This window comes from Phasianus colchicus, chromosome Z (genome assembly GCF_987193195.1).
Source record: "Phasianus colchicus chromosome Z, bPhaCol1.hap1.1, whole genome shotgun sequence".
NCBI classification, from domain to species: domain Eukaryota; kingdom Metazoa; phylum Chordata; class Aves; order Galliformes; family Phasianidae; genus Phasianus; species Phasianus colchicus.
Genome location: NC_143476.1, coordinates 85715751 through 85736613, shown reverse-complemented (window position 1 = coordinate 85736613; position 20863 = coordinate 85715751). Strand labels below are relative to the sequence as shown.

General features: G+C 41.1%; 1 protein-coding gene across 11 annotated transcripts in view; it reads left to right on the top strand.

Moving 5' to 3' along the window:
• CELF4 (CUGBP Elav-like family member 4) overlaps positions 1-20863 on the top strand; it is a 716519-nt gene that overhangs the window by 44750 nt on the left and 650906 nt on the right. The window contains exon 1 of one of the 11 annotated variants that reach the window (XM_090131199.1): positions 20572-20696. The exons of the other annotated variants lie outside the window; for them this stretch is intronic. Coding sequence (XP_089987325.1) covers positions 20591-20696 — 106 coding nt within the window. The 5' untranslated portion in view covers positions 20572-20590. Of the gene's footprint in view, positions 1-20571; positions 20697-20863 lie in introns of those variants that run through there. 11 annotated transcript variants of the gene reach the window in all.

The following is a 20863-nucleotide window of genomic DNA, read 5'->3' as shown; positions in this document are numbered from 1 at the left end:
TAAAAATTGTGATTAGCTATTTAGATGAGTTATGCTCAAATTCCTAATCAAAATTAAATGTTTGCTGTACTAGTCACTAAACCTCCACACTGAAAACAGAAACAAAACACTTTTGCCACCAAAAAAAACCAAAAAACAACAAAAAAACCCCCACATTCTTGCTATCATCACAGAATGGCAGAATTGTAGGAATTGTAGTTGGAAAGGTCTTCTGGAGATTGAGTCTAACCCCCTGCTACAGCAGATTCCCTACATCAGGTTGCATAGGTAGGTGTCCAGACAGATCTTGAACATCTCCAGACTAAGAGATCCCACAGACTGCTTGGGTAACTTGTGCTGTTGCTCAGACAGTAAAGAAGTCATTCCTTGTGTTTGTATGGAACTTCCTCTGTTTAAGATTCAATTAGCAGAAACTTCTGATAAAGAGAAGAGAGAGCAGAGGTCAGAAAGAATCGCAGAAGTATGGGTTGAGAGCTGCAAAATGAATTCAAATCAGCACAGGACAATTAGTTTGGATGTTGTGTCCCTTCATTGTGAATGTTGTGTTGTGGCCTAGTAGTGGCATTGTTTAATGTTACTTGTGTAGAGTCCTATTGAGTATCAGAGAAAAGATGAATATCTCATTGCCAGACTTCGTAACTGTATTCAGTGAATACCAAAGCATGAGATGCTGTGCACCAGATGTGCGACTGTGTAGCAGGACCAGCAGGGTACTGCTCTGAAATATTGTTTTCCCAAGGTCTGTGCTTCTAAATTCCCTACCATGTTACCTGAATGAGGTGGCACTGTGTGGGCCTGAAGTGCCCTCAGCCCTCACAGGGTTAAGGATCAGTGGCATCCTGTCTATTAATTCATTTAAATCTTCTCCTGGGTTAAATTCAACCCTGCTGCTTGGAACAGTTTTTTTCTGGTAGTATACATGAGCCTCAGGGAAGGCATTGCTAAAAAGCCTTCAGAGACTGTGTTATTTTAAATTCATTTTCTATGAGAAAAGTAAAGAATAATTAGAATCATTTGAAATTTTCCCCCTCCTTGCTATGGTGCCAAGAAGAGTAAACAGGAGGAGGAATGATGCTGGTGTCAATGGAATAGGAAGACCCTATCATTGTGGTTGAAGACTAAATCAATGAAAATCTCAGTCATACAAAATGCTTTATATCTGATCTTTCACTGTAAATGTCATATAAAGAAAGGATCTCTCTGATATTTCAAGGAGCAGCAAAGTCTGTGATGACACGCTAGTATCAAGATTTGCATATTTATTATAGATAAGCTGTCAAAATGTATGTTGTCAATTTCACCTTAGACTTGGAATTTAATGATGCACATAAAGGACAGAAAATCTTTAACATTAATATTAATATGATTTTAGATTATAAGACTTCATTGTGGATATCAATCACCTAACCCTTAAGAACATGTCACTCAAGTTGATATAGTTTATAGAAAATTAATGTAATCCCTTCTGTATGATCTATTGCAGGATTGAGGGGCTCAAGAAGTGGGATGGGGGTTCAGCAGAACCCCCAGACTCTTGTTAGTTTGCCATACTTAAATACATTAAGTTCCTACATTAGCTCTTGTTGACCTAGGGCATGTTTATCTTTTCTGTAACTGTTTTGATGTTGCACAAACTCTAACCTGGAAGAGAGCTTCCCATTTTGTTGATGGCCTTGAGCTGTATCAGTGCTTGGGTAAGCAGATTATGTTTTAGCAACAAGACCAGTTTCTCAAAAAATATTTTGCTTCCACTTGTTACTGAAAAGCTTTAAAGGGCATGGGTATGAGCTGCTAAGCTTCTGAAGGGAAAGAGCATTCAGGTGACTTGCTTAGGAGTGAAAGACCCTCCTGGGACTGATAGTGACTGGAAGTAGTCGAAGGATTAAAACCTGGGGGAGAAAAAAAAAAAAGAGAGAGAAAAAAAAAAAAGAAGATGAAGCTGAGAATATTATTTAATTCAGCTATTACTAAATTATGGAAGAGTTATGCTAGTGTTTGCAGGAAGGCTTTAAAAAAGTTACTGGCTGCCTTTTTATATCTCTTCCTCAACTTGAAGAATGCTTGTTCATTCAAATCATCACCAAACTGACTTTCTGCCCATTGAAAAGAAGATGTAAGAAGTTGCCAGATGATACTCAGAATAAGAAGATCAAGATTTAGGTCTTTTGCTGGGATGTGGGGTGTTCCTTGTTGCAGTCCATTACCTATTGCAGTTGATATCAGCATTTCCAGTGAAATGGAATACAGAAACCTTTTAAGACCTGATCTAGGCTCAACTGTCAGTTTTGCTTGAGCAGGAATACAAGACCAGGTTGCAGCTGTAAGTTTTCAAAGCTTCCTGAACCTGTGGAGAGCCTTTAAGTGGTGGAAGTGGGGAGAAGGAACAGGCATCTCCAATTGCAGTATTCCACCAGCTGAGAAGCATGGTGTAAAAGTTCAAGAATGAAACAAAGATGGCATGTATCTCTTCCCACTTCATAATAACTACAGCAGACAGGTAGGGGAGCTCTTATATTTAGCATGTGAAAGTACCAGAATACCCTGGCTTTGAAGACTGGATCAATGTGGTTAGTTACTGCTGGAGTTTATACACAGACATACTCCTCTTATCTCTGAAAAAGTCTGCACAGGTTCAATAAATCAAAATAAAAAAAAGGCAGGAATGAGAAGGGGGGTGAGGATGTCCTAAAAAGAACTGTAGCAGCAGTGCTTTAAAAACATCTTCCTTTCATAACAACTTTTAACAGAGGTGAGTCTCCCCAGATCTCATGATAACATGGTTTCTGTCTGGTATTGGGTGGAAGGTGGAGGAGTTGCATTGCCTGTTATTTGTGTGAGTTGATAGATGAACATCCTCAGCATGTAACCACCTCAAGTACCGTGCTCAGTGTTGGGCACCTCAGTACAAAAAGGATATTGAGGTGCTGGAGCAGGTCCAAAGAATGGCAACAAGGCTTGTGAAGGACTTGGAGAATATGCCCTACAACAAGTGACTGAAGGAACTGGGGCTGTTTAGTCTGAGGAAGTGAAGGCTGAGGGGGGCTGAAGAGACCTTACTGCTCTCTTCAAATACCTGAAAGGTGCTACAGCAAGAGCGGAGCTGGTCTCTATTCACTGGTGACAGGTGACAGGACAAGGGGAAATGGCCTCAAGTTGCACCAGAGGAGGCTCAGGTTGGATATCAGGAAACACTTCTTTATGGAAAGTGCTTTTAAGCACTGGAATAGGCTCCCCAAAAAGGTGGCTGAGTCACCATCCATGGATGTGTTTAAAAACTGTTTGGATGTGATGCTAAGGGACATGATTTAGTGGAGGTTGTTAGAGTTAGGGTAGTATGGTTAGGTTGCAGTTGGATTTGATGATCTTGAAGGTCTTTTCCAATTTGAGCAATTCTATGATTCTATCTTTCTTTTCCTTTCCTTTTTTTTTTTTTTTAATAGCAAACCTTTACTAGCACAACCCTCTCTGCACACTGATAAAATTCTGAACAGTGAGATCTCCCCCAATATGCTCATGCCTCTACAGCAACTGTGAAAACAATACATTCCAGATTTTCTTATTTTGACTGCCATTTACTTCCTTTTTTTTTCTTTCCCCCCTTACCTCTTTTCTTCTCCTTTTGCATATTTAGGCCACTAAACTCATCTGTGTAACTCTCACCTATTTTCTATAGGCCTCCTGCATAGAGTAAGCAATGAAATAACCTAATCAGACAAACACGTGTTCTTTCTTGCCTTGTGCATTTTCTCCTGGTTTTATCTGTTTATCTCTTTGTCTACAATATCTACTTTTATCTATTAGTATGTCTTCTTTCCCATGTTTTATCCGTTAATACCTCTTGTTCAGCTGAGGATAAACTCAGTAATAATTGCACTATAAAATGAAGAGTACACTACATGTCTCTTATTGCTCAGGGGCCTGTTAATTGGAATTTATAAAGTTCAATAAACAGTAATCCAATAAGACCTAAACTCTTATTCATTTATCTTAGAGGTAATATCCAGGCTGCCAGCAGCAACTTGGAAGCAGCTGAGCCACAAGCCTTGGTTGCACATGCAGAATGGATTTGTCTTTTTCCTTCTCTGTGGTAGGTACATGCAACTTACAGTATCCTAGCAGCCACGTCTCCTTGGTGTAGACTGATGTTGGGAGGCACTTCTCTCTTTGTCTGGGAGGCTTTGAAGGAATGTAATAATATGTAACTCTTGCAAAGTTGCTGATGTTTTCCCTTGTGTCTGGGCCTGAATAGAAGATCCATGTGGAGCTACTCAGTTTTATGAGTACAGGCATTCTCCCTTTTTTTCTGTTGCACACTGCTAACCTGCAGCTACTTCAAAAGATGTATTTTTTCCTCTCACCTTTGTATTCCACCTTTTTTATTCTTATCCATCTACTGGTAGTACTTGCTCCCTTCTTTTAGTCTGACCTAAAGGATTGTTTATGAATAACACTGGGAGTTACTCGTTGGTTTTTCCATTAGTTAGCATTTCAGTAGAGAGTAAGCACACCAACCAACTTCAATATTTTTTTTTTTCAGTATTGTGCTGTGAGTTCTGTGCATGCAAATAGCGAGTTTTCCACAGACAAGTTTGTTTTTTTCCCACTCCCATGGCAGCATACAGTACTCCAGCATTGGCTGAATCTAGAAATCACTGATAAGTACTGGTCCTAAAGCTGTTGGGGAGCACAACACAGATATGGAATGAGACAAGATGATGTTTCAGTATCTTTTTTTGAATAATATGAGACATACTGAATAGACTTGCATTTTCATAGTGTACAATTAAGTTTTATGCAAGACAATCCCTGTGGATATTGTACCAAATATATCTTAATGATAATTCAGCTTAAAAAGCAATGCACTGACTAGATGAGATAAACAGATAAAATGATACCTGAATGTTGGATCAGTGAGTTAGTTCAGGAGAAAAAAAACAGTAGGACTTTGAAAGAGTTTTACGGGTGATGTTGGGAGTTGTAGTCAGCACACAGAAGGAGTCTGACTGATTTGCTACAAGCCTTTTGAAGAGTGGTATTCCTGTCTGCTGCTAGCTGAAAAACAAACAGCAGAAAAACAATTTGCTAAACAACCATTCCAAGAAGTCTTCTGTTGTGTTTTTTTTTTTTTTTCCTGTAATAATTTGGGTTTTTCAAGCTGTGTGTAGACATGGCTAAACATATTGTCTAGCAAACCGCTTTGAAAATAACATTTTAATGTATCAGCGTTTCCCCTGAAGACTTCCAAAAACCTTTCCAGAATGCAGCAGTGTCTTTTCTCCTGGAAAATACTTGCTGTAGTCTGACAGGATATCTACACTAAGGATTACATGATGGAGATGAGTCTCATTGTTTCCTAGCTCACCTGCAACTTCAGGCAAGACACTAGAAAATTGAGGCTAATTCTGGTAGCTTTCATTATTAGAAGTTCCCCTGCTGCTTTTGCAGTATTGGGTAACTTGGATACTTAAGAGTTTGATCTTCAGCCCTTGTCATTTCCATCTCTGCTTCCAGAGACTGAGTTCTCTTTAACAAAAAATCATAATTTTGTGCATTTCTATAATAATGGCTTAGGTTGGAAGGGACATTTAGCCTCCTATGATGTTGTCACTGGCTGGGTGGATGGGGGGAGAGCAGTGGATGTAGTCTACCTTGATTTCAGCAAGGCATTTGACACTGTCTCCCACAACATCCTTATAACGAAGCTGAGGAAGTATGGGATAGATGAGTGGACAGTGAGGTGGGTTGAGAACTGGCTGACTGGCAGAGCACAGAGGGTTGTCACTGGCGGTGCAGAGTCTGGTTGGAGACCTGTAACCAGCGGTGTTCCCCAGGGGTCAGTGCTGGGTCCGGTCCTGTTCAACATCTTCATCAATGACCTTGATGAGGGGATAGTGGCCACCCTCAGCAAGTTTGCTGATGATACGAAGTTGGGAGGATTGGCTGACACACCCGAAGGCTGTGCTGCCATTCAGCAAGACCTGGACAGGCTGGAGAGCTGGGCAGTAAGAAACCAGATGAGGTTTAACAAAAGCAAGCGTAGAGTCTTGCACCTAGGGAGGAATAATTGCATGCACCGGTACAGGTTGGGGGATGACCTGCTGGAGAGGAGCTCTGCAGAGAGGGACCTGGGTGTCCTGGTGGACGACAGGTTGGCCATGAGCCAGCAGTGTGCACTTGTGGCCAAAAAGGCCAATGGCATTCTGGGGTGCATTAAAAAGAGCGTGGCCAGCAGGTCGAGGGAGGTGAACCTCCCCCTCTACTCTGCCCTGGTAAGGCCTCATCTGGAGTACTGTGTCCAGTTCTGGGCTCCTCAGTACAAAAAAGACAGGGATCTCTTGGAAAGAGTCCAGCGGAGAGCCACAAAGATGGTGAAGGGCCTGGAGCATCTCCCCTATGAAGAAAGGCTAAGTGAACTGGGTCTGTTTAGCCTTGAGAAGAGAAGACTGAGAGGGGACCTGATCCAGGTCTATAAATATCTAAGGTGTGGGGGGCAAAGTGGCGAGGCCAGACTCTTTTCAGAAGTGTGCAGAGACAGGACAAGGGGAAATGGACAGAAGCTGGAGCATAGGAAGTTCCACACCAATGTGCGCAAGAACTTCTTTACGGTGAGGGTGACGGAGCACTGGAACAGGCTGCCCAGGGAGGTGGTGGAGTCTCCTTCTCTGGAGATATTCAAGACCCGCCTGGACGTCTACCTGTGCAACCTGGTGTAAGGATCCTGCTTTGGCAGGGGGGTTGGACTCGATGATCTCTGGAGGTCCCTTCCAACCCCTACGACTCTGTGATTCTGTGATTCAAGTTCATCTAGGCCCTGCTGTAGACAGAGTTACCAGCCACTATATCAGGTAGCCCAGGGCCACATCCGGCCTGGCCTTTAGCACCTCCAGGATTGGAGCATCCATAACCTCACTGGGAAGCCTGTGCCATTGCCTCTCCATCCTCTTAATAAAGATTTTTTCCTAGGTTCCAACCTAAATTTCCCCTTTTTTAGCTTAATGCTGTTTCCCCTTATCACTATCAGACTGCGAGAAGTCAGTCCTCCTCCTTCTTTTAACTCCCTTCAAGTACTAGAAGACTGCAATGAGGCCTCCTCCTTGGAGCCTTCTCTTCTGCAGACTGGACAAGACCAGCTCCATCAGCCCTTCTTCGCAGTAGATGCGCTCCAGCCCTCTGATCATCTTCATGGCCCTCCTTTTGACCTGCACCAGCAACTTCACTTCCCTCATGTGATTGGAAGCCCAGACTTGGACACAGTTCTCAAGATGGAGCATCATCATGAGGGCAAAGCAGAGGAGGAAGTCACTTCCCTCTTCCTGCTGCCATCTCTCTTTGATGTAGCCCAGGATACTTATGGCCTTCCAGGCTACAAGCACACACTGCAGGCTCACGTCCAGCTTTTTGCCCATAAGGACCCCCAAGTCTTCCTCTGCAGGGCTGCTCTCAAGTTCTTCTCCCAGTCAATACGCTTACCTGGGGTTGCCTGATCCAAGTGCAACACCCTGCACTTGGCCTTATTATACCTATTTCTATCTTGCAGTGGGATAATAATAGCATCTTTCCCCAGATCTTCAAGCAGCAATATTATGGCAGTGGTTTCTACATCATTATTTATGCACCAATGAACTCAATATGCTCTTTATTTGCACTTGCTTTGAAATGGGTCTTATTTATTCTTAGCTTTTTTCCCTAGTCTAAGTTTATCTCACTTGACATGTTCACCTGAGTTTGACTCCTAGAATAGTTACTCAAGGCACATTGGGTTAAGGTGATTAAAATATTAGATGCTTCTTGCATCCCGACCTCAAAAGGTCTAGGTGTGGTACTGAGAGAGAAGTAGGGTGATCAAAAATGGAATAGTGGTTTTTGTTCTTTTTGTGAGGAGAGTCTAAAAGTAGGATCTTCTCTGCCTAGAAATTTGGTGAGTGGTGAAAGACAGTGATCAAAGTCTGTAAGATCCAAGGTGTTCCGGAGAAAGAGATCAGGGAATAATCATCCCTATGCCCTTGCAAGTTCGTTTAATGCCACTTTCTTTTAGGAATATTAGTTGAATGACCAAAAACCAAACATAATCCTCCATGAGATACGTAGTTAAAAAATAGAGCTCTCTGCTACAGCATGATGGTGTTGGCAGTAGTTCTACATGAGCAACTGCACAAATATTCAGACAACTACTCTCAAGAGATTTTAGTTGAAAGTTACTACCTTGGGATCAGCAAGTCTTCGAGGGGCAGATATCTTGAGGTTAGAGTATACTAGGGAGACATACATATTTGATCTGTTCTTGTACTTTTTCACTTAATAGCCATTTACTCACCACTGCCAGAGACTGGATACTGGGATAAATGGACATTGGGTCTGACCCAGCAGGCTGTGGTTATTGAAAGCTCTCCTGATGTATGCACTGGCTGCATACGTATCTTTGGTCCATTATGCTGTTCTTAAAGCCTTAGCCATGCAACTGAAGTAGGATGAAGCTCTGCATCTGTGTCTATTTGAGACAAGCATAAACTGGAAACATAATGGTGAATGGAAAATGCCCCCCAATACCCTGCAGTGATGCTGGGCAAAACAGTATGATCTTTTTGTTTGCTGATACTGTAACGGAAAACTACTTACCTAAGAAAACTGGGCTTAACTGAATATATCCTTAGTTTATTGCTATGTGGCAACTATAGCAATGTCTTCAATCTTTTCAAATTTCAGTGTTGTATCAGCTTAATATTAGGTGTTAGATCTAAGAATATTCACTTTTTTAGAGCTGTAGAAAAAAAATGCAGGTTCCATGGTGAGAAACGAGACCTTAATTTGAGGAACTTTAGTACAGAAATGGACGAAATCCTAGTCTTGATTCAAAGCTTCAAAGGAGTAAAGTGAAGGCTTGTTATGACCTGTTCTGTCAAATGAAGCACAGCAGTTGTTCAGAGGTAATATCCCTATATATTATCATACTTAAAAACAGGCAATGTCATAAACTTTTTGAAGCACTTAACATACTACTGGAGCTGTGCAGACCAGTGAAGTCACTAGTTAACAACTCTAAATCATGTAGAGCTGCCAGTACTCTGTTCTTTTCTGATGTATTCAAGGTGACCTGCCATTCTCTCTATAAGCTGTATTTATTTATTTATTTATTTATTTATTTCAAGTAGAGAAATGCATCTACTCCAGGGTGATGTGTAATGGCTTTTTAAACATGTTGGGGCACTGTTCCTTAGCCTGTAATGAAGAACAATGAAGAACATGCACTCCAACTAGGAAAAGGGCTAAAGATTATGTCATTGACCATCAGCACAGCATTAACGTCTCTCTAGTTTTAGTAACACAAGGGACAGAGAGGGAGCCTTTCTTGTTCCTTTAAAGCTGTAAAGCTTTGGTTCAAGTTGAAGACAGGTAAGCCAATATCTTCCCAGAGAATCTTTGCAGCCAGAGCTAGAGTGAATGCTGCTTTTGCAAAAGGATTTGAAATGCCAGGAGTAATGTTAACCCCTGTGGACAACATATATATGTATATATATGTATATATATACTTTTTCCCTTCAAAGATGGTACTTCCAGAAACAAAGATTGAGATTTCCCTATCTAACTGCTGAACAGATAATAGTTAGACTTCCAAAGCTATATATAGGCACCTAAATAGTAGCCTAGCTTTTAGAGGTGGCAAATACACAGCAGATCCCACTGAAATCAACTGGGGCATCTCTGTGCTCAGCAGTTCTGAAAAATCATACCACTCTTCTAGTGGGAGCATTGATTTCTAGTTCTCATAATGTATCATGGTAAAATATACCTAGGCTAGGTTGTACAGAGGTCAGTGTTTTGAACAGGAACTTGCCTCTTGTGTGTTCTACTCCTAACATGCTTGTTTGCAGCAATCCTTCCCCAAAGCTCCCCTCCCTCTCTGAATTACAGTACTGATTCACTGGCCATGTCAAGGGTTTGCTTTGTTCCTTCGAAAGTCTCTTGCAGCCTGGTTATGTCACTGTCTGGCCACAGTATTTGTTTTGAATCAGTTTAATTAGGTTTTCCATGACTGATGTTTATAAGAGCTTCATGGTACAAATATTCTGAATATTCTCTGGATGTGTTTCTTGGGCAATCTTATAAGTGCTTGTGGTGTGGTGTTTTGTTGCTAATTGCTGTGATTTGTTGAGGCATAGGACAGCTGACTGATTTCACTGTGGGCTAAAGCAGGAAGGAAAATGGTAAATTTTGTTTGAAGCAGGGGAAAATATAGGAAACATTCAGTAGAAGTTCTAATGAGATTTTCTTTTACATAGCAATTATTTTAGAAGTCAGCTAATCCAAGAAACCAAGGGATCTATTTGAAAACCAAGCAAATATCATGTGGAGGTTTAGAAATTGATATAAGATCTTAACAAAAAAAAAAATGTAGCTGTACTTTGAAACTACATTAAGAGTAAAGGGTGCCTTTACAAGGAATTTGGTACACTTAACATGGAGCATTCTATACTTCATATTGTCTTCCAAATGGTCTACTAATGGCACTTTTTTTTTTTTTTTTTTTTTTTTTTTTGGGAAAATTTGTCTCACTATGAACATTTTTATAACTCCAGTGAATTCTTAAACTATAGCTAAAGTTTTAGATCAGGGCAGCCCTATTATCCTCCAAGTGTAACTGAATATGTAACTTCTCCTATTTCCTACTGAGAACACCTTCCCTTTAAGATCCTGTGTGTACTATATTGTCTCTTCTTACAATCCTTGCAAATGCTCAGACTATTAAAACTGAGTGTGAATCTGAGTTTCATCTCCAAAGAGTGTTTATTTCTGTGAATGAGCAGGTATCTGATATGTTGACATGTTTTCTCTCCATGGATCAATACTCTCCTTAATATTTGAAAGCTGATGGCATCTGACTGGAGGTTTGGGATATAATCTGGATTATAGTACAGAGAAATTGGCGGGAAAAGTGCTATTTATGGAGCACTGGGATACACAGTAAGGCTTCCTTCCAAGTACCGAGGAAAGCAAACCTTGTATGTTCCAGCTGCTGATAGTCATAGAAATGATGTTCATAGTATAATAGATACAGACGTGGAGCTGGATATCCAAAGGGTCCAGAACTTCAATTTGGCAGATTTCTATGTATTAGTAGGTTTTTAATTTTGATCATATTGTTGTCTGCTTGATGTATGTAAATTTGATTGCTCAAGGCTGCAGCCAGTGTGGTCAGGGTGATATACTGAAATAATATTCTGGGATGGATGCAATTGTGGATTTGATGTTTTTCTAGTCCATCAGCAATTCTTGGGGTTCTTAGTATTGGCTTCTTGCCTCAGCATTGTCTTTTTGACTGCTGAAATCCCAGCTTCATTCAGAAGTGGTCATTCAGCAGCTGTTTTCTGGGGGACTGTTTTGTTGAATCACACAGTGCGAATACTGCTTAATTTGTAGTAAGCCTAAGCTATTCTGTGGGTTTCTTTGACAATGTCAAAGAGTTTTGTTTAAACATTTTTTCACTCTTCCTACTAATGATTAGGAACTTGACACCAGACAGTGCACATTACTGAGCAAATGGAGAACAGCAATCATGTCCTTTAGGTGAATGCTTTTTTTGCCAAAGTGTAAACAAGGTTATATTAGCTTGCAAATTTACTTCCTTCAGCAAAAACATAACAGTGCTTCCTCTTCCGCCTCTTCTACAAGCTCCCTCTAATGTTTTCAGGTACATATCGTATACACTTTCCACCTCTCAGGTAAGGGTTGTTACGCTGGTACCAGTATATGTCTTCTAAGCTTTGTGAGATTCTGTTCCTGAAAGAAATTCCAGTGTGGTTTGTGGGTGCACTTGGAATACAGTTCCAGCCACTTTCCTTGCCTTTTCTGCACACCTGCATGAAACTCACCCTACTCATACCCAGATAATCTGCGACTCAAATCTCTTTTGTGTATCTGGAACAAATTGTGCTGGCCGTTTGCCATGCAGTGAAATCACAGTTTTTCATTACACTCTCAGAAGCCTTAATTAGTGAATAAGGCAGCTGTATGCTCTCAAAAATACATCTATCAGTACAAACTGCTGCCTGATGGTCCAAAATAAAACATGCCAAAATTTCTTTTGTGCTTCCAGTTCTCTTGGAGCTCGCAGACAGGTAATTGTGGGAGCATACAGGATTTTGTTACCTTCAAGATATATATTCATTACTAATACTCTAAAAAAGACAAAATGAGTCTTTACATTGCCTGATTAGAATGATATCTCTTCTCTGTATGAAATTATACATTTCTGTCTCCTTTAGCTACCAACCCACTGCTCTGTAATTCCTGGCTTCATGGGCCCTGCCTATTTAGAAGAAATGTTTCCTAGTCTTCACCCATTAATTCTGCAGTATTGTTTGTCAGCAGACTGAAAATATAGTACTCTAAAGATAGTGAGGCTCTGGGGGTGGCCTTTAACCTGTCTTAGGGAATTTGACAAAATGTACTGCTTTTAAATGAGACAACAATTAAAATAGGGGAAAAAAAAACCCTGCTAATTTTATTTAAATGGTTCTTGAGTGTTTTTTGTTTGTTTGTTTGTTTGTTTGTTTAATATTAAGGTGTATCCCCTACACCTCTACCACTACAAGATACTGCTTATTTTTCTTGAAGGTTTTTCTGAAGCATTTCTTTTTCTTAAGAAAACTTTAGCAATGATCATATAGATGTTTTTAAGAATTTGGAGGAAAATTAGTCGTCATGCTATCTTTGTCTTTCTCCCTCCACCTGCCTTCTCATTTCTAAATATTTCTAGTAGAAAATTTCTACTATATTTAAAACTGAGATTTTCAAACATCAGTGGGGTTTTTATCCTTCCAAATTCCCTATGGAGTTATGAAAAGCAATGTTTGTTTTACAGAGGGGCAGATAAGAACTGCCTGTCACCTAGAAGCTTGTGGTGAAGCTGGGAATTGAACCCACGTCTTCCACATCAGCAGGCAGCATAGTGTTTATCTTTTATAGTGTTTGACTGGCACAGCTTCAAGAAAGGAGAGGGTGAGTTTAGGATGAGATGGCATGAAGAGGATGCAAATTTACATTGATTCCTCTCATCTCCCTTTGCTGGGAAAGTATCTAATGATGTAGATTCACAGAAAGTGACAGAAAACCCAAAGGAGAGGTGTAGAATGGGTAGAAATATTTCAAAGGTTATAGGAAGAACTGTAAGAGTAGGGATCCATCAGTGATACTGTGAGCATTTTGTCTTATGTATTCTATAGTAGAGGCTAAAACATCTTGTTTGAGATGCAGGGGTGAGAAAATTGGGTTTGGGGGAGGCAGGGGCTGATAAGCTGTGGAATGATGGAGTCTGACTTTGCTGCCTGTTTGCACCAAAAATGTACCTGCATACTATCTTTCTTTCTCCCCTCTGTACTCTCAGACAAGATTCATAGTTACTTGTTTTCTCACTTGTCCAGATCACTTTTGATCTGTCTTCAACAAAATTCTAGTGCAAATCTTGGCCTTCTGTAGCAGCCTTACTACAAAGATTAAAGATCCTGAGGCAAAGATCCTTTGGCACCCTATTAGTCTCAGCTACAGAAGACTCAAGGTTCAGCCTATGAGTTTCGCTAGCCCGAGCTGGTGGTATTTCTTAGGCATTCTACACCTGTTTTCCTCATTGGAGATACATAGGTGGAAAAATTTATCTGGAGAGTTCTAACAACAATAGAAAGTTCAGCCTTTTTTCTTTCCATCTCTGTTAAGTATATGACAATAGGACTTTCTATGAAGGTTATAACCTCTTAGGAAGGGACAAGATCCACCCACCTAGAGGAAGCAGGACAGTCTGTGGCAGCAGGCTGGCTAACCTAGAGAGGTGGACTTGGGAGAGAGATGTCCCTCGTGGCAGTGCTCATGCCATTGCAATTGACTGGAGAATGAGCCAGGCCAAGTAGAACAGTGATAAACCTTCCTTAACTGACTCCCATGATGTGACCTAGAAGACCAGCCATGTCAAGGGCATGCATAGCTACGAGGGATTCTCTCGCAACACTCGAGGGATACCTACATCCCCTGCTCCCTTTTCTTCTGTCTGTATACCAATGCACACAGCGTGGGAGAATAAACAGGAAGCATTTGAGATCCTTGTATGGCCTCACTGCCATGTTATTTTGATCAAAGAGACAGTGGGACAGTACACATGACTGGAATGCTGTCATGGACGGCTGTATACTTTTTAGGAAAGGTGGACCAACAGGGCAAGATAGTAGAGTTCTCTTTATGGTAGAGAACTGCAATGTACCAAGCTCTGCTTAAAAGTGAATGATGAACAAGTAGAGGGCTTATCAGTAGGAATTAAGGGGCAAGCTAGTATAGGTGACATTATTGTGGGTGGTTGCTACAGGCTTCCTGGCTGGGAGGAAGAATTTGATGAGGCCTTCTACGGACAGCTAAATGTAGCCTCACAATCAGGGGCATTAGTTCTGAAAAAAGCAACACTGCCAGACACACTGTCCAGGAGGCTCCTGCACTGCATGGAAGATAATTTTTAGCTACAGGTAGTGGAGGAGCCAATGAAGAGAGGTGCACTTCTCTTCTTGTTCTTACAAGTAAGGAAGGACTGATTAGTGATGTGAAAGCAGAGACCAGCCCTGGAATGCAGTGACCATGAGATAATGGAGTTTGGGATCTTAAATAGGAGAAACAAGACAATAAGTGGGATTGCAACCTTGGAGCTCAGGAGAATCAACTCTGACCTCCTCAAGGACCTACCAGGAAGCATCCAATGTGTTAGATCATTGAAAGGTAAGGGGACCCAAGCAAGTTGGTTGACCTTCAAGAACTGCTTCTTCCAAGCTAATTATAGGTTCATCCGTATGAGTAAGAAGTAAGGCAAAGGTGGCAGGAGACTGCATGGATGACCAAGATGCTCATGGAAAAACTCAAGTGGAAGAAGACATCTATTGAATGTAGAAAAGGGGAGTGAGCACTTAGGAAGAGCAGAGAAACATTGTCATGGCATATAGGGATTTGACAAGGAAGATGAAGGTTTACTTGGAATTAAATCTGGTGTGGGAAGTCGAGGACAGAAAGTAAGGTTTGCGTGAAAAGAGGAGTAGCCTTTAGGGTTCTATTTAAATAGGAAGGAGCAGATTGATAGGAGCTCAATTAGCAAGTGCACAAATAGTGAAATGTATAAACAAAGATTTTCCAGAAGTTGTCACTCCAGTTTGGATTGTCTGGTGTCTAAATAATAAAGATAATCTAACCAGAGGCTTGGTGGGAATTAAGATTTCCCTCTTCTATACACAGTTCTGTTTTCATTACAATTGTAGGAACTGAATATATTTACAAGGGCTTCAAACACAGGAAAGAAAATAATAAAAGTAACTTGGGCACTTAGTTCAAAAATCTTAAAAGCAGCAGGAAACAAGGCCAAGTACAAAGTGTTACACTTGGGTCAAGGCAATCCCAGATATGTGTAGACACTAGGAGAAGAAATCCTTGAGGGCAGTCTTGCAGAGAAAGACTGGAGGATCCCAATGAATAAAAAGTTGGGCATGAGCCAACAGTATGTACCTGCAGCTTCAGAGATGAACAGTATCCTGGTCTGCATCAAAAGAGGGGTGACAGCAGAGAGTTGGAATCATAGAATCATCAAATCACCAATGTTGGAAAAGACCTCCAAGTTCATCCAGTCCAATAGTCCACCTATCACCAATTTCCACTAAACCATGCCCCCTCAGTATGACATCTGAATGTTTCTTGAACACTTTCAGAGATAGTGATTTCACCACCTCCCTGGACAGCCCATTCCAGCACCTGATCACTCTATTGGAAAATAAATTTTTCCCTGTTCCTGTTAGCTACACTATTTCTGATACAAGTCAGGATGCCACTAGCCTTCTTAGCAACCTGAGCACACTCCTGGCTCATGTTCAGATGAGCATCAACCAATAACCCCATGTCTGTGATTGTCCCCATCTGCTCTGCACTCGTGAGTCCCCATCTGGAGTGCTGCATCCAGGTCTAGGTCCCCCTATACATAGTTATTTGCTTTCTCACTTGTCCAGATCACTTTTACAGGAAGGATGTGGAGCTGTTGGAGTTGGTCCAGAGGAGACCACGAAGATGATAAAAGGGCTGGAGCATGTCTCCTTTAAAGAAAAGTTGAGGGGGCAGGGCTTGTTTAGCTTGGAGAAGACCTCCAGGGAGGCCTCTTTACGGCTTTCCAGTTCTTGAAGTGAGGTTATAAGTGGGAGAGGAACTAACTTCTCACTATCTAATAATGATAGGATAAGTGAGAATGGCTTTAAACTAAATTTATGTTCTATGTTAAGAATAAATTCTTTACTCAGAGAGATGTGAGGCAGTGCACAGGCTGGGTCACATCTTGTTCAATGTCTTCACCTGGATAAGGGGACATGCACCCTCAGTAAGTTTCCCAACAGTACAAAGCTGGGAGTAGTGGCTGACACACCAGAAGGCTGTGCTGCCATTCATCAGGCACTGTCTCATTTCTCATCTTTCAACTTTCTGGCCAATATTATGAAATTTTTTATGTGGTTATTCTATATAAACTAAACACTGTGGAAGTCAACATGAGAGATAAAGGAAGTATGCTGTTAGTTAATGTGTTTTTGCCATTGAATTAAATGGTAGATTAAATTCAGCTCATGTGAACTTATCAGTGTAGAAGTACAGCCTTCTGCTCTGTTATTCTGTCCCTTGTTAGACTAGTAGCATCACTTGGATATAGTGATCCTGCTTGGAGGCTTTCTGTGGTGCTGAGAGGAGGCCTGCAAGTAGAATGCACAGACTTTTGTCTAGAAATTTGATATTCCTCATGCCAGAAAAAGAGGCAACATATAAAAACAGGGTTATTCATGGTGGTGTTAGTACTATTAATTGCTGCCTTAATAGCCTACGGGAAATGACTAAGAATATGTACTTACTATTTATGGTGAGCAGAGGGACACCGTGAAGAAACCCTTGACAGCTCCAGTGGTTTCTGCAGCATGATTTGTATGTAGTGTGTTCATCTGAACTCAGAATGAACTCTGGCTGTGGTAACGGCTGAAGGAAATACATTGCCTTCTACTTCCAAAGGGATGGGTGGATGAGTTGGACAGTAAGCTGACCCTGGCAGAGGTGGATTTCATTACAGCTTTGCTACGCTTCTCTTGGTTCACCTTGGGCAAGTCACTTCTTATTCCTCCAAGCCTCTATCTTCTCATTGGCAAATGAAGTAAAGATGCTAACTTCCTAAGTGCTTTGAGATGTACTGATGAAAAATGCTGTCCGTGAGTGAGATAGAATTAGCATGATAGTTAGAGCTATGGCTGCCAGTGCCTCAGTTCTGGCTAAGTAGGATGTCATTCTCTCAGGTTGTCAATCCAGTAGCTGTCAGATGTCAAAAGCACCAAATTCAGATGCAAAATGGAAGAACAAGTAAATGCACTTGGGTCAAAAGAAGGGGGTGGTGGGAAAGTGAAATAAATTGTTTGCTTAGAGAGGGAAGGTGTGGGGGGGGGGTGTGGGAAAGTGTTTGATGAACTTCATAGACCACTTCTTCCCTATTTTGGAAGAATGGAATTGCTTTGCATGTAAATTTTAACTGCTAGATCCTAGCAAAATCCATTAGCTGCAAAAGAAGTGAGAGCATGGAGCAGTACTTTCTAGTTTTTTAAGTACACATTTGTAAACAAATCTAAAATTAGAGTTCAGAATCAGAACAATGAGTACCAGCTCTTCATATTCTCTCCTCTCAGATTTTGATGTTTTCTCCCTCCCCCTCTGGATTGTAATATAAGTGTATGTGTATGTAATTTATATATTTAAAAGGAACTTTTTATATTTCCATCTGTTCCAATTAAACTGAATGGAACAGCTTTTATAAGTATTGGAGGAGGGGGAGGAAGAGAAAGGAGTACAAGAGAATGGTCTAAAACACAAACCTTGAGTGGAAGAGAAGGAAACATTTGTTGCTTAGCACCGGAATGGAAAATATTATCTTCTCTGTACTAAAATCAGAAGCAAAATTCTTGTTCCTCCCCCTTTGTTTCTCTCTAAAAGCAGCTTCAACCGTTAGCAAGAATTTGGGTTTAAAAGACTTGAGTATAGTGTCATGTAGGACCTGTATACAGCATTGCTTCTGAGCCACTTGGTACTTTCTGAAGTGAAGAATGCATTTGGAGCATGAGCAGATCCTCTCACATCCTCTTGCTGTTTTGAGTGAGCTGATACAAACTAAGAAGAGGGAAGGTTTTTGTTGTCTTGAACAAGGTGGCTTCCAGAGTTCTTTCCAACTTCAACCAGTCCGATTCTCTGAGGATGCACTCAATCAGAACAGTGTTCTCAACTTGTTGGTTTTGCTTCTTGGCTTGGTGACTCAATAGATTCCTGGCTAGAAACATTCCTTTTAGGAGGAAGCATCTAAAAAACTTCTCAGTCTACTTGTCTTGTTAAGTCACAGTGAGAACAGGTCAAATGTATTCTGAAAGGAAGCTTGTTTTTTGTTTTGTTTCATTGTTTTTGTTTGTTTGTTTGTTTGTTTGTTTGTTTTTTGTTTTTCTGGGTTTTATTTCTTTGTATTTTCTCCGAATTGAACACTTAAGTAGCTGTGACAGAAAACTTTGTTGGCTTTCTAGTTTCTATGTAGCTCTGACAGGCTAAGGAGATGTCCTGAGCTGATAGCAGCTTCCCTGCCTTTCTCTCTTTGTCCTCTGTTTTTGATGGTGTGAGCAGAAATCTGAGCAACAATCAGTGATTCTAATCATCTTCAGTCATCCCAGTCTCCATCCTGGGGATCCTGCCTTGCAGTGTGATACTCTGAAGGTGCTGTTGTGCAAATCAACTGTTTAGCCAAGAAAGAAACCTCTCTGGATTGTCCCATCAGTCCTTGTCACTCCAGAAAAGACATTCAAGATGGCTGGGAGAAGTACATTAGTGGGAGCCTGTGTACTTTGTAGGCCTGTAGCCTCCTCCTTTCTCCACTCCCTCCCGCCCCCAACCCAACAATACCTCCAGTGTTTTGTTGCCATAGAGACAGTAATTACTCCAGGAGGCTTCTAGACTTTGCTGAAGCTCCCATCAGTCTCACCTCCCACCTGGGGAGCTTCTGACATTGAGTTAAAGGTCAAGTCCTCATGTAAATGTTTTTCTTTCCAAAATGAAATATTTTACCTATTTTGGGTGACTGTGGCAGCAGCACAGAAAACAATTTGTCAAATCACTTACAAAGCCAGAGCTGGGACACTTAAATTCTATTCCCTTCAGGTACGTGGGAGTAGGGGTGGAAATGAATAACCTCGTAAGTCATATTTTAGTCCAAGTTGAACACTTACTTTCCCTACATTGAACACTGAATGTGTGCTTTGTCATTTTCTTCCAACCCCCTCTTACCAGAGCTTTTCAGAGCTTCTTGTTCTCATTAATTTGTTGTTTTCTCTCCTGCCTACATGTAAAAGCTTGGATGAAATCATTTTTATTGACATTAGGCATAGGCTGACACAACCCTGGAAAGGACCAACTGGGTCACTGAGTTTATCTTTCCCCATTTCAACCCCACACACATACTCTAAACACACACACCTGATACTGGCAACCACGTCATTTAACTCTTTTCATAACCTGTTAAGAGCCAGAACAATCTCTTTATAAACGATTGTGAGGAAAGAAGGGGGAGGAAGAAACCTTCAACCCCTGATGTTCCTAATGGAGGGGTGCAAAGAAACAGAGACATGTTATTAACACACTTAAAATAAGAAGCTGAAAGAGTTAGCACTCTTGGTGTCCTTTGCTCAATTACTCCACACTGTAATCTGCTCTCTGGAATTATTTGGAGTTGCTATCCATGTGTGTCAGACAAGGCAGAATCAAACAAAGAACATCTAGTGATGAAATACCAATCCTTTCTCAGAAAAAGAGATGTGCATGGTTTTAAAAAGTACACTGAGAATCCTCCAGCCAAGTTCTGCTTTCTGGATATGTCCCAAACTCCTTCTAAGTTATGCAGACAAATAAATGTCTTATCATGTGGTTTCTTATCCTGCTGTGTTGCAGGTTACCTGCATGTTTGCAGGAAGTGGAAGGCAGGAACAAGCAAGTTTGTAATGACTCCATCAGAAGAAATGAGTCTGCTGAGCAGTCTTTTGTCCAGTCTACTGCCTGTGCTCTGTGCTGCTGACATGAGCAACATTGAGGTTGACTGTGCTCTCTTGTTAAAAACAGACTAGAGAGCAAGTGTAATTTATGAAGGCTTGGCATGCAGTTAAGTGTAAAGTGATGGAAAGTGTGGTGGATCACTGCACTGGTGCACTTGACTTGTACATCAGGCACATATCTATGCAAGTTCACGTCCAGTTCAAAGTAAGTTCTGAAAGTATAAAAAATGGCAGTACTTCTGGCTACAGCATTGTCAGTGTCAGATGATGCCATGGGGTTTTGCTCCTGATAACTTTCAGAGCTTCTCTGCAAAGCACACAACTGTAATTAGTTGACAGGCTGGCTGCGAGGAAACTCCAGGCTTTCATAATACCCTTGTGTTTCATTGGCACCTTTTGATCCTAAAGTGCTTTACAAAAGTATGTGTACACACAGAGAGAACCTTTAGCCTTGGCACTGACATTCAGCCACTGTTGGGGTGATGCGCAGTAGCTACTTAAATAAACAACAGTGTGGCCCAGCAGCTGCAGTGGATGCTGAAGGAAGAAGCAGTGGTGCATTGAAGCAGCAGAGGTGTTTTGGAATAGGTAACTCAGATTATTTGAATGCTTTTTCATCATAAGGGGAAAAAGTATGGATGGGATTTTCATAGTTCTAGTGGTTCTAAACCTGTGTTTTGAGCTAGGAAGCTTATGATCAGGCAAGAATAATTCTGTAGGATCAAGTGTACTTGGCTAGTTTGAGACAGTGAGTC